The sequence below is a fragment of the Carcharodon carcharias genome, chromosome 3 (genome assembly GCF_017639515.1).
Source record: "Carcharodon carcharias isolate sCarCar2 chromosome 3, sCarCar2.pri, whole genome shotgun sequence".
In the NCBI taxonomy this organism is placed as follows: Eukaryota; Metazoa; Chordata; class Chondrichthyes; order Lamniformes; family Lamnidae; genus Carcharodon; species Carcharodon carcharias.
Window position 1 is genome coordinate 232,424,204 of NC_054469.1, and position 13,743 is coordinate 232,437,946.

Genomic DNA, 13,743 nt, shown 5'->3' on the forward strand with positions numbered 1-13,743 from the left:
TGGCATATTTGGGAATATCTGATATTGTTGATATTTGGAAGATCCTTGATCAGTTTTATTGTTTTACCAATGAGTTTGCCAAATCTTAGTTAAATTCAAAACTAATTTGAATAATGCAAAATTCTACCTAATTGCATTAGTTAGCACTTCAAGTAATTGTCAATATTTTATCATTTTTCAAGGGGGATTGTGATAAAAATTATGGCGCTGAGTTTGTTTTCAGTGAACATGCTAAAGAGCTCATCGTTGGTGAAGTTTTTGTCAGAGTCTACAATGAACAACCAACGTTCCCGTTAGAGGTAAGATTACAAAAAGACAGTTCATTCTGTAGAAATGTAATGGCCACTTGGGCCTCAAAGCTCTCATGCACAAATAACAAAACATCCTGCATCACTTACAATATAATGCAATATGGAATGCCAATTGTCCTTTCAGAGGGAAATTAAGACCGCACAAAATGTTGACGTATATTGGCTATTACCATTAGTAGTGTCCTAAATTCCCATTGGTCAACTCAACAGGAGCAATCAGGCAGATATAATAGTTAAGGTACAGCATCTTTTGAGGCCATGGAGGGATTTAAAAACAAATGAGAATTTTTAAAACCCAAATGTTGCCATGGGATCCAGAGTAAGTCAGTGATCACAAGCTTGATGGATAAGTGGAAGAGAGCAGCGAAGTTTTGGATCAGTTCAAATTCACAAAGGCTGCAAGTTGGGAGGCTGATTAGGAGAGCAATAAAAGAGTTGAGTCTTGAGGTACCACAGGCATGGATAAAGATTTAAACAGCAAATGAGCTGAGGCAGAGTTGGAGATGCGCAAATAACGCGCTAATAGAAAAATGTGGGTGGGATTATTTATAAAAACTCTGCAAAAGTTATTTCTGTTCTATATTCCAAAAAACATACAATACCTGCCAAGGGTTGCTTACTTCCCCTTAGTAACCTATCTTGTTTCACACCTGGCCTGATGACTTTTCTACTTTGAGCACCGTCAACCATTTTGGTACATCATCTATATCTGTCTTTATCCCATCAAATTTCTCCATCCCCTCCCCCTTTTACTTTAACATTGGCAGCACCCATCCTGTTTTGGAAAGACATGTGCAAAGTGCTCATTTAATACCTCTGCCTCCACAGATTTTTTGTTTTTGGACCTTAAATCGACCTCGCCTTTCCATTGCCTATCCTTATGCTCTCTGATTATAAGATTTTAGTGTTCCCTTTTTATGTACCCACTAACCTTTTTGCAAATATTCTCTGCCCCTTATTTCTTCCTTCCTATTTTTCTCCATGTTCAGCATCATTCTCTGCTATGCTATGAACCTGATATTTTAACTTTTATGGAGCTGCACCTCACCAGTAATGAGGGAAATTTTAATATGCGAAGCTTTCCTGGAGACTGGCAGGAGGAAAATTGCACTGTCCAGTGGGTTAGTTAGGGTCTCCTTCAATTGAAAGTGAACTCTTCAACATTGAAATGAGGCAAATAAAGTGGGCGGGATCATCATGGCAATTTTTTTTAACAATTCTGAGCAATTTCAAATTAAACCATGGCTGCAGAACAAAGCACACGCTGGTAAAAGGAAAATTCAAGAGTGATGTCAGGAAGCACTTCACTTATCAATACGTAAAATGGGCTCTAGTTTGAGGAATGAGGACAAAAATTCTGGATTCATTTTAAGAAGCAGTTAGAAACTGAGGGAGGAACTACAGGTTTCTATGATGGGATGAGCCAGATTGGTTGGATGGTCTCCCACTTCTGTACCTATCTGCGTGACCATGTTTTGACTACCAATATATTTTGCATTGCCTGGGAGTCCTCCAATTTAGCTCTTTTGACTCTCTTTGCTCTACCTCTTGCTTTCTTTTGCTCTCGCTTTGCTTTCTCCGCTCATGCTGTCTCTCTGCCTTCATTCTGTGCCTGCACTCTAGTTTTGATCCCCTGTCCTTTTTGTTTTGGTGTGTGAGGAGGATCAGCAGCACTTGGACCCACTAAGTTAGAGGGTGGAGCACCGGGGACCTGGGAGCAATCTCCTAACAATGCGATTAGAACAAGCCAGCATGATTTTACTAAAGATAAATCCTAGTTGACAAATTTAGAGCTTTTTGAGGATGTAACTAGGAAGGTAGATAAAGGGGAACCAGTAGATATAGTATACCTGGATTTCCAAAAGGCATTTTATTAGGTGCCACACAAAAGCTTAATAGGCAAAGAAAGGGCTCATAGAGTTGAGGATAATATATTAGCATGGATAGAGAATTAATTAACTGATAGAAAACACGGTGGGCATAAATGGGGATTTTCAAGTTGGCAGGCAATGAATAATGGAGTGCTGCAAGGACCAGTGCTGGGCCTCAACTATTTACAATCTACATTAATGACTTGGATGAAGAGACACAGTAATGTATCTAAGTTTGTCGATGATACCAAACTATGTGGAAAGGTAAGCTGTGGGGAGGACCAAAGAGGCTGCGAAGAGATCTAGACAGACTAGGTGCGTGGGCAACAACATGACATATGGGGTATAATGTAGGGAAATGTGAAGTCTTTCACTTTGGTTGTTAAGAATAAAAAAGCAGAATATTTTTTTAGGAATGTGAAACTTGTAAGTGCTGGTACAAGGAATGCACAAAGTTAGCATGCAGATGCAGCAAACAATTAGGAAGGCAAATGGCTTGTTGGTCTTTATTGCAAGGGGATTGGAGAACAAGAGTAAAGAAGTTGTTCAGGGTTTTGGTGGGACTGCATCTGGAGTTTTGGTCATCTCATTTAAGAAAGGATTTACTTGCATTGGAGGCATACCACAAAGGCTCATGAAATTAATCCCAGGGATGAGGGGATTGTACTATAATGAGAGGCTGAATAAAGTGGGCTTATTCTCTGAAATTTAGAAGAAGAGAGGTGTTCTCATTGAAACCTAGAAAATTCTTAAGGTGCTTGATAGAATGGATGCTGAGAGATTGTTTCCATTGGTCAGAGAATTTAAAACACAGGCACAGTCTCCGGATAAGGGACCGATCATTTAGAACAGAGATGAGGAGAAATTTCTTTACTCAAAGGGTGGTGAATCTTTGGAGTTCTCTACCCCAGGGGGCTGTGAATGCTCCATTATTGAATACATTTAAGACTGGGATAGATGGATTTTTGGTGTCTCAGGAAATTGAAGGATGTGGGGAGTGGGCAGGAAAATGAGGTTGAAGTCCTAGATCAGCCATGATATTGAATGGTGGAGCAGGCTTGATTGGCCATTTGGTCTACTCCTCTTATGTTCTTAAGTCCAACACACCAACATTATTAGCCACAGTGTCCAGAGCTTGGGAATAAAAATACAGGTACTGTTCAAGCTTTCATTAGAGGGGGAAGAGGGCGTTTTCTGGCTGGCCTTTGGGTGTGCAGCTTGAGGAGCAGTTGTACTTGAAGATTAACTATCTTTTATAAGACCCTTTTTAACGTCTGATTTGGCTGTGTCATAGGCTGTAAGGTGGGTTACCCAAGTTCTGACAACCCTTCCTTCTGCTGTAGCACAAACCTACATATAAAACTAAGGAAAAGCACTCACCTGATTAGAAACTTGCTTGCAGATGGCTAAGCATTGGATGAAGATTAAATTAGACAGGTTTCAGAATAGGAATGGGTGCCTTGTCTTTCAGATCTCTCTGGAAGTGCAGTGTGCTGACCTATGCTCTGTGCTGGTAATGATGCCATCTGTCTGGGAATTCACAAGGCTAACCTAGCCCTATTTTTTGCTAGAAGTGCTGCTCTTGCTTTCCATTTTGGAAACTGTTTCATGATTCCTCAACTAAAAAACAATTGTTGAGTGATGTCTTTTGTCCATCTAGAAAATCAATCCCATTGCTGCTTTCCTTTTTTATCGTAAATGATTTTAGAGTTTTTACCTCTACAACTCGCCCATTTCATACATTGATCAAATTGTGTGAAGGACATGCTATTAACAGTTCTATATTAACCTTACTTTGGCTTCTACCTGTATTTATTTCTATTCATGTAATTTACTTCAAAGTAATTTTCCACATTTGCTAACATTCTGTTAACTCTCTTGTTATACTTCTATTAGATCACCTCTTAGACTGTAAATGGTTTATTCTTTCCTCATTCAGTTCTCCTTACGTTTTGGATCATCCTTGTGACATTTCTCTGTGCTGCCTCAAATGCTTGAACTTACCTGTGCCTGTTATGAACTAGTGGATGTTCCTGCTGATCGATACGAATTAAACTTTTTTGTAGTGTTCACCTTATGCCGACTATGGATCTAGGCTGAGTTGGAGAATCAGCTCATCAGCAGAACAACTTTGCAGGAAAGGGGCATTTAAAATTCAGAAATGTTCATGAAATTGATAACTCTCTTCCCTTAAGCACAGTTAGAAATTGCACTGCAGAAACAATGGAATTTAAAACCACTTGCATTAATATTTTCTTTAAGACAAGTACAATAGCTTCAACATGATTTTCTTATCTTAGCTTCCAAAGGCTTTTGCAGCCAGCCTGCTTGATTACATAGGATCACAAGCACAATATCTACACACTCTAATGGCCATGACACAGACTGGGAAAGTGGAATCTGATCAGCATGAAGACAGGTTGCGGCGAGCTGAAATGGCTCTAGAGGCGCTACGTAATGTCATCAAAAATAATCCAGGTTGGTGCAATTTGAGGACAATAATATGAGCTGACATTCTAGTTCAGCACTGTGGGAGTGCTGCATTATTTGGGATGCTGTCCTTTGATGTTAAATGGAGGCTTTGTTTGTCTGCTCGGCTATTACTGACTTGGACTGCATCAAGCTCATTGATTATATGTAGTTGCTAATGGCTACTGCACCCATTGCTCAGTTTTGCTGGAGGAATTTCATTCAAAGATCCTAATTATAGCATGAAATGAAAGTTTATCTTTATATAGCAAGTATTGCCTACTCGAAAACTGAAACTTATGTTGAACAAACATCATTGTCTTACTCGGATGGTAACCACCACAGGAAAAACCATCTACCAATTGTTCTTTTGAAATTACAAGTTAAAGAGCTTCAGTTTAGGCTGCTTGAATGATAATGTTTGATTATCTACCGTGAAATAAATAGCCCTGCTCATTGTTTGCAGCCTATTATCCAAAAACTTTTCAATTTGGTACATATTGGAATCTGCTTCCTGTGTCATCCGTCGTCCCCCCCCCCCCCCCCCCCCCCCCCCCCCCACCCCAGCCACCTTTCTTGCTCTTGATTGTCTTAAAATAAACCACCTTGCAAGGTGGTTTTCTATTTTTGTGGAGCCATTTATTTTGTTCAGAGAGGTTGAATAGCAATAGTTATAGGCAAACCAGAGAGAAAATGCTTTAGTTCTTAGACTCAGCTATATCAAGTTCTTGTTCTTTGCCTAGTCATTGCATGATGTGTGCCATGTTTTTATACTGGATCCAGTTTGCATCTGCTGGTCTTCATTTTGAATTTTGTTGCAGGTGCTGAAACTGAATGCATTGGGCATTTTAAACTGATATTTTCTCTCTTGCGAGTGCATGGAGCTGGTCAGGTTCAACAACTTGCCTTGGAGGTAAGTTATGGATTTGTTGGTGCTATAAGTTGGCTTCCAAATTTTGTTTTCCTTTTGATCCTCCTAGGCTACAGACCATCTGTACCATGAAACAGTCAAGCAACTGGCCACCTTCAGTGTTGCACCAAACTGGTCACAAGAAGCAGACAAGAATCTGCATCCCACCACTGGGAGCAGCACTGGTGGCAGCAATTTGGCTTTGTGGGTTTGAATCAATCTAATTATAAGTGAGGGTACGTCCAAAGCTGTTTGCAACAGAATTGGGTTAAACTTTGCATCTATATGGCTCCTTAAATGTCTAAAAACACCCCATGGCACTTCACAGAGCCTTTAACTTAACCCTTTTAAATACTAATAGTAACTAGGATTTTCTGTAATCTGAGGAAGTAGCCTTAGCTGGTATTTATACTTCTGTAGAATTCAAAGTTTTAATGTGTAACCAACTGGATGTAACAATGTTAATAGACTGAGCCTTTTGAGCTGGGTTTTCAGAGAAAATGAAGCTCTGAGTCTGGAGGAAGGCACTGAAATAAACAGTGATGTCCCCTGTAGGCCTCCTTCACCTCGCTATATATTGGAGGCCCATTTGCCTCTAAACCATTAGAGGCCATTGCATCTTCCTTTCCTTCCATTAGTATTTTTATCAATGTTCATGTGATAGTCAGTGTTTTTTTTTCTATTCTTTCATGGGATGTGGGCATCGCTGTCAAGGCTAGTATGTGTTGCCCATCCTTAATTGTCCTTAAGGTGGTGGTAAGCTGCTGCCTTGAACTGCTGCCATCCATCTAGTGCTGGTGCACCCACAGTGCTTTTAGTAACTGCTGCCATCCATCTAGTGCTGGTGCACCCACAGTGCTTTTAGTAAAGGTGTTCCAGGATTTTGACACAGTGACAGTGAAGGAATGATTATATAGTTCCAAGTCAGGATGGTGTGTGGCTTGGAGGCGAAGTTGCAGGTGGTGGTATTCCTATATGCCTGTTGCCCTTGTCTTGCTATGTGGTAGAGGTCATGGGTTTGGAAGGTGCTGTCAAAGGAGCCTTGCTGAGTTGCTGCAGTGCATCTTGTAGATTGTATACATTACTGCCACTTAACATCAGTGGTGGAGGGAGTGAATGTTTAAAGTGGTGGATAGGGTGCCAGTCAAGTGAACTGGTTTGTTCCAGATGGTTTTGAGCTTCTTGAGTGGTGTTATTGGCAAGTGGAGAGTATTCCATCACTCGCTTAACTTGTGCCATGTACATGGTAGACAGGCTTTGGGGAGTCAAGAGGTGAGTGACTTGCCTCAGAATTCCCAGCCTCTGACCTGTGGCTACAAGAGCAGTATTTATATGGTTGATCCAGTTCACTTTCTGGTCAATGATAATTTACAGGCCGTTGATAGAGGGGGGATTCAGCAATAGTAATGCTATTGAATGTCCAGAAGAGATGGTTAGTTTCTCTCTCGTTGGAGATGTCATTGGAGTGTGCCAATGCTGCAACGTGGAAGAAGGTAGGAGCTGCATTTTTCACTGGGCCAGTGCTTTAGTCTAGTTTGAAGGTTCTGTGTGCTATATCAGAGGTGAAGGCTTCAGTCATAACAAAAATAGCTATTAAACCTTGGTGTTTTTATGAAGTGTTGCAAAGTGATTTTTGCTTGTTTGGTGATTTCTTGTATGCTTTTAAGCAGCAGATCAAATCCAGAAGACTTGATTTTAGAAGTATTTGTGTTCAGTTTGGATAATCTTGGCTCTCCAGATAGAATAAATGTGATCAATGCAGAAAGACACAAGTGTCATTTGGGCAGGCGACTTGTAATTGAACTTGAGCTGATGGGTCTGGTGCAAAAGCATTTAAATTTGAAGAGTTTATTGTATATTTAATCAAGATTATCTAATTTCCAATTCTTTAAAAGAAAAGGTGATTAATCTTTTAACATTGCAACTTCTTTAGGACTAGTTTTATAAACATCCAATGACCAGAAATATGCTTTTTACGTTTCTGAATATATAGGTATGGTGTCGTGAAAAATGTTTCTGAATGTTTTACTATTCTGCCGCAGGTAGTGAACATAGTGACGGCTAACCAAGAATGTGTAAATAACATTGCTGAATCATTGGTCCTTTCTAACCTCCTAGTTCTGCTGCATTCATTGCCATCCAGTAAGTACCCCTTCAAAAATGTCAAAAATGAACTTCAAAATTTGATTAATTTTGGGAGCCTATGTTTTAACAGGGAAGTTGAATGGTTTTAGTTGGCGATAGTAAATATTTAAACAGTCAGTTCACCTGATGGCTCGATTGATAAGAGCACTTTATAAATGGAGCCACCTAGACTAGGTAAAAATCAGGTTCAGACTGTTTTGAGTTGCCTGGTTTTAGTTGGATTTATCTATTCTTCATGCTGCTAAATGTTGCTGCCATTTGTTGCCCATCCCTAATTGCCCTTGAACCTAGTGGCTTGCGAGGCCATTTCAGGGGGCAGTTAAGAATCAACCACATTGCTGTGGGCCTGGAGTCACATGTAGGCTAGACCAGATAAGTGTGGTTGATTTCCTTCCCTGAAGGATGTCAGTGAACCCGATGGGTTTTTACAACAATCTGTAATAACTTCATGGTCACGATTACTGAGACTAGTTTTCATTTCCAGATGGACTATTTGAATGTCCCCCGAGCATTAGCCAGGATCATTGGTTTACTAGTCCAGTGACATTACCGCTATGCCACCATCTCCCCCGATGTGGAGAGAGTACCCTGGGCTTGGGAGGTGAAAAATCAACTAAATTTCTTGCTGCAGATTTATTATACAGCACCCACTGCTGGAAAATGCACACATGTTGATTGAAGGTGAAATCAGATTTAGATTTGATGCTTAGTCTATTAGCCTGTCTAGACTTACTTTCTGATCAGATCAGTAGGTCACCAAGTCCCTTTGGAATTGTAAATAGCAGAAAATGCTGAAAACTGTTTGCAGGTCAAACAACAACTGTGGACAAGTATGATAGTATTGGCATTTCTGGTCTTGTGTGTCCCTTCGTCAGAACAAGGTTCTGACACAATCTTGAGATGGGGGAAAGCGTTCTTCTCTCCACAGGTACTACCTGAGCTGCCGAATGTTTTCAGCATTTTCTGTTCATTTCAGATTTCTAGCCACTGCAATATTTTACTTTTTGTCCCCTTGAAATTTACTGCAGCCAAAATGTGCGCCTTCAAAATGAGAGAGTTGGGAGGGGAATGGCAAATTACAGAGAAAAATGGCAAAAAGCCAAAGATCACCTCAGGTATCAGCCATAAGGGAACATGGGAGGATTCTGAAGCTGCAGTCTACCTTGTCTGTCAGTAAGTCAACCACCAGTCACCAATCTTACCAGTTATTAGTGGATGCCACCTTAAGCACACCAAAACAGTCCCTTTTTGTTGTTCAGTCTTTGCCCAAATTCTATAAACGACGCCTTCCTTCCCGAACCTTACTCTTCTTTTCTCATTTCTCTCACTCTTCTCTATATAATCCTACTGCTTCCTCTTTGCTCACACTACCAAAATGAATGTGTAATATAAAAATAAACAATCTTGCATTAATTTACTTTTAACCAACACTCAAATTTCAATTGTGTAAACTTTTTTATGGTTTAACCTGTTTATTCATTTCTCTTGTCTGCTCACTTTCTCCATTTCCTGCCATTTTCTCTTTGGGTCAGCTGCATTTGAGTCCTCTCCAAATGTAACCCAACTCTAGCCACGTAACTCACCAGGCCACCTTTGAATGCAGTAGATTCCCAACTGCTTTCTTTGTTTCGCGATTCCATCCTAGGCTCACGATCATACTCTCATGCCCAGCTGCCTCCATGCTTCCATCTGAATCGCCTGCCCCAGTCTGTTGTAGCCTATCACTACTCAATCCCTTTTCCCAGCTCGAACCTGATTATATGTTTGCCATGATGACCACCCTGGTCTCGAAAGTAAGACCTAAAAATTCAGAATACCTGCAGAGGGACGCACAAGAACCAACTAGGATGTTGAGAGAGATGGACTAACAGAATGAGGAAAAGACACTAACAACAGTACAGAATAATGAGAAAATCTTGTAAAAACCACAGTGGGTGGAACATAGACTTGGAAAAAAAAAGCAATGAACAATTACAGGTTGAGACACTCAAGGGAGCAGGTAAGTCATTTTGAATCTGGGCTCTTTGGAATTGGACAGTATTGCAGATGAACAGCATTTTAAAAAGAATTGAACAAGGCGAAAGGGTAGGGTAAACGTAACCGCTCATAGATTGTGCTGGGCTTCATTTCCTCACATAATATATTCGCCACTCAGGGAGACCAAATGGATATAGATTGGCTTTAATTACTTTATAAGAACTGTGCTTTACCGTACAGGTTTTCAAATCCACGGTTTTAAAAAAAAAAAATTGTATGGAAACTTCCAATACTATTGCTGTTTCTTAGGTCGACAGCTTGTCCTTGAAACCCTTTATGCTTTGACGTCAAATACAAAGATCATAAAAGAGGCCATGGGGAAAGGTAAAGCAATATGTTTGTTTGTTTTCAACTTATTCTATCTGTGTGTGGGAGATGGCTAGATTAGACTCCAGAATATAATTGTGCATTCTTGTACATTGTTACACTTGAAGATAAGCAGAGCCAATGGCTGCCTGCGCTCCATTGTGTAATCATTCTGAAATATACTTCTCCAATTTTCTGCAGCAAACTGTGTGAATGCTTGTATGTAATGTGATGCAAGCATGTATGTTTGTGAATAATTTTGCAATGATAATTGTTGATGGCTGAAATATGACAATCAAATTAGTAAAAAGAATAGAGATTTGAAATAACTTAAGTGCTGTAGTGTCCTGGCCATTTTAGTTTTGAGAGTAAATGAGAGAAAAATGGGTGTTTTCAACAAGATTATTTTCAATAGGTCATGAAGTGACATCTTTTCTGTCCAGCATAAATGGCTCTTCATGCATTAAGTTTATAGTTAGCAAATTGTAAATCACAGGATTTGGTGACATGATACTAAGTTGTAATGACTTGTCTGGGAAATGTTGCATTATGTCATTTTATCGCCAGTCTGTTCAGGAACTTATCATTTTATTTAAGTGTGTATATCTGGAGGAGTGTGGATGGATGGCCAGTGAAGAAAATGGTAAATTGTCTTGTGAATGTAGAAGGTGCTGCTCTTCTAAACCTCAGGCAGAGGGAGTTTTATTCTGCATTTAATTGTATACTTCTAGCGTTGGCACAAAGATCCCACATTTGAGTTCATAATTTACAACCAAACTTTCAATAGCCTCAGTTGGGCTGAATGTGCATGTGAAATGCTTATCGTGGTCATCCATTCAATCTCGATTAAATCCTATCTTTAAGAAAATATTCTTGAATTGAGAGGTTAACATGATGCTGAAATTGCTAGTCTAATATTTTTCCATTTTGCATCCATATGTATTTTATTTGAGATAGTTGTTTACTTTTGAACAGCAAACTTGAAGTTATTTACTGTTCTGCTTCTGTGCAGGTGCCCTTATATATCTACTAGACATGTTTTGTAATTCAACTCATCCTCAGGTTCGAGCCCAGACTGCGGAGCTCTTTGCCAAAATGATTACAGACAAACTCATTGGACCAAAGGTATGTAAAGATCACAGTTGGCTTTGTAAATAGGCGAAACATTTGGACCAAATATTTCTTCAATGTTATGAGAACAGAAGTTTATCCCAAGTTAATTTTAATTTTACTTTCCTGATGGTTTTTATTAGCATGTGAAATTTTCAAATTAGGATTGTTGCAGGAAACATTTGAGGTGTGAAAATAATATTCTTCAATAACATTAACAGGAGATTAACTCTATGTTTTGAACGATAAACTGAGGTATCTGTGGCTTTGTTGTCATTCTGTTCGTGTTAAACAATCTTTTTTCAGAAAGTTGAACTACTTTTGCTTGTTGTCTGTATAAGTGGAGCCAGTGCAGCTTTGAAGGCTTTCCTCTTGTTTGGAGAGGTTCATTTGTGGTTTGTTTTTTTTTTTGTCGTTGCCATTAGGGCAATTGTTTGCTCTATTTTACCCAAAGAGACTAACTAACGTGTTTTCACATCTTCTTGCACTAGAACTTTTCCAATGATTATTAACTGTACATGGAGACAGGGGGCCACTTGTTCATTGACAAGAATTATGGAGCTTTTCTGAGCAGTTTCAGCAGATGTCACTTCCATTTCTCCATTGCAGCCTTACTGTTTGTTCTTCCCGTCTGAGAGGGGTTAACCCTTTATAGGAGGACATCACCATTTCTGTCTATTTGGTGACGGAGTTGGAATAAATTTCCAGGGAGGGAATTCACATGGGGTCCCTTCTATTTAAATCTTTCTGTCCGGCAGCCTTCACCCAAGTTTCTTGATTTTTGCAAATAAAATTACTTCTATGGTGTATTCATGACTGCTATCACGAGCAAGGCACAGCCTCTTTTTCTAAATATCTGCCAGGGAGGAAAAGCTGCTTCACAGAAAGCTGTTGAGAATTGGGTAGCCTGTGAAGCTCTTGTCTGTTTTCAGTGGTTATTATTTTAATGCTGATGATATGAAGCGCTCTTCAACTGTTTCAGTAACTATACCACTCCCAATTTAGGTGAGAATCACATTGACAAAATTTCTACCAAGTGTCTTCATGGATGCCATGAGGGACAATCCTGAAGCATCTGTGCACATATTCGAGGGGACTCATGAAAACCCTGAACTAATATGGAATGACAACTCCAGGGAGAAGGTGTCTACAACCATCCGACAAATGATGCTCGAGTGCGTAAGCTATTGTTACCATTGATTTCTGAATTTATAGAATGATTTTGTCTGTCCCTATTAATATTTAATGGAAGTTTTTAATTTTGTGTGCAGAGACATAGCACACATTTAATAACTTGAGGCTCTAGCAGAATATTTCTTGTAACATGCAGTGTATTTTGTATTCAGAGCTGTTATTTTCTACAATTTGGCGTATATTGACCAGAATGCCACTCAAGCTATTGCCTACAGTTTAGGAAAATGTTAATGGGTTTAGTGTGGATTCTGTAACGATCCCTGTGGAGATCAGTACCGTGTGAGAACCAAACTACCCCAGTGGAAGAAAACAGTGAACAAGATTTGACTTTTTAAAACCTTTACTGTAACAATCAAATTAAAAATCAACGTAAATTAAATGTGAATTAACAGGCAAATTATATTCTGTTGAAATTATAAATTATGTTTTAAATAGCTGACACAACAAAGGTAAATCTCTCGGATTTCTCAGCTAACCCTCTTAGCGCATATGTGGCACCACGTGCAGTCCCGAAGTTTTTCACAGCTCTACCTTCCTCTGGTAGAGTTCAACCATTCTTAATCACACAGAATCTGATCCAAAAATCGCCTCCAAAAATCGCTTTACTCCATCCACATTCCACAGATATGATTATCACCAAAAATGTGCACTTTTGCTGAACCTCCTTTGCTCGTTTCATGACAATCCTGATTGCGGAACCTTTCCAGGGTCACTTTCATCTGACCACTCAATAAGATCCCGGTACATGGTATGGCTGGCTCTGCTTTGAAAATAAAAACACCCAGCTCGTCAGCATGCTTGGACTGCACACAGCTTTTAGGTTTCAGTCTTTTCAGCTGGTGCTCACACACTGCATCGCAGCCACTGTCTTGTTCTGACCACCAGCTGAAATCCGATCTCTGTCTTGTTTATTCTTCCCAGAAGCTTCCCAAGCTTCTGTTTCCCTGGCAACCTACTAGGGGCTCATTTCTCAGAAGTTTGTCATCGCAGCCAGGAAATCCAATTAACAAACCCCTCCCCCAGAAATCTGGACCTGATTTCTATTTCTGTTGGAGACAATCTTAAAAAATAAATACAGACTTTGGAACCATTTTGGCACAATACATACTCTGAAATTATATAAAAAGCATGTATCTTAATGGTAGAATTCTTTAAATAGGAAAAGGCAATAAATTTAGGTACAGTAGTAGGCCATTCAGCCCCTTGAACCCATTCCATTATTCAATGAGATCATGGACAATCTATGTCCTAATTCTCTTTATCTGCCTTGGCTCCATATCCCTTAATACCTAATTTAAAATTATTAATTGAGTTAGCATCTAATGGTTTTTGTAGGAGAGAGCTCAACATTTCTACCATCGTTATGAAGGAAGTGTTTAACTTCTTTCCT

At 39.5% G+C, this 13,743-nt stretch overlaps 1 protein-coding gene across 7 annotated transcripts in view; it reads left to right on the forward strand.

Annotated features, from left to right (window-relative positions):
• The window catches only part of LOC121276119 (dnaJ homolog subfamily C member 13), a 142,378-nt gene that overhangs the window by 98,513 nt on the left and 30,122 nt on the right, over nucleotides 1–13,743 (forward strand). For 6 of the 7 annotated variants that reach the window (XM_041184108.1, XM_041184107.1, XM_041184112.1 and 3 more), the window contains 7 exons: nucleotides 183–299; nucleotides 4,483–4,660; nucleotides 5,473–5,564; nucleotides 7,604–7,703; nucleotides 9,993–10,067; nucleotides 11,062–11,174; nucleotides 12,165–12,334. In XM_041184108.1, coding sequence (XP_041040042.1) covers nucleotides 183–299; nucleotides 4,483–4,660; nucleotides 5,473–5,564; nucleotides 7,604–7,703; nucleotides 9,993–10,067; nucleotides 11,062–11,174; nucleotides 12,165–12,334 — 845 coding nt within the window. The remainder of the gene's footprint in view (nucleotides 1–182; nucleotides 300–4,482; nucleotides 4,661–5,472; nucleotides 5,565–7,603; nucleotides 7,704–9,992; nucleotides 10,068–11,061; nucleotides 11,175–12,164; nucleotides 12,335–13,743) is intronic. The other variant, XR_005942609.1, reaches the window with a different exon arrangement.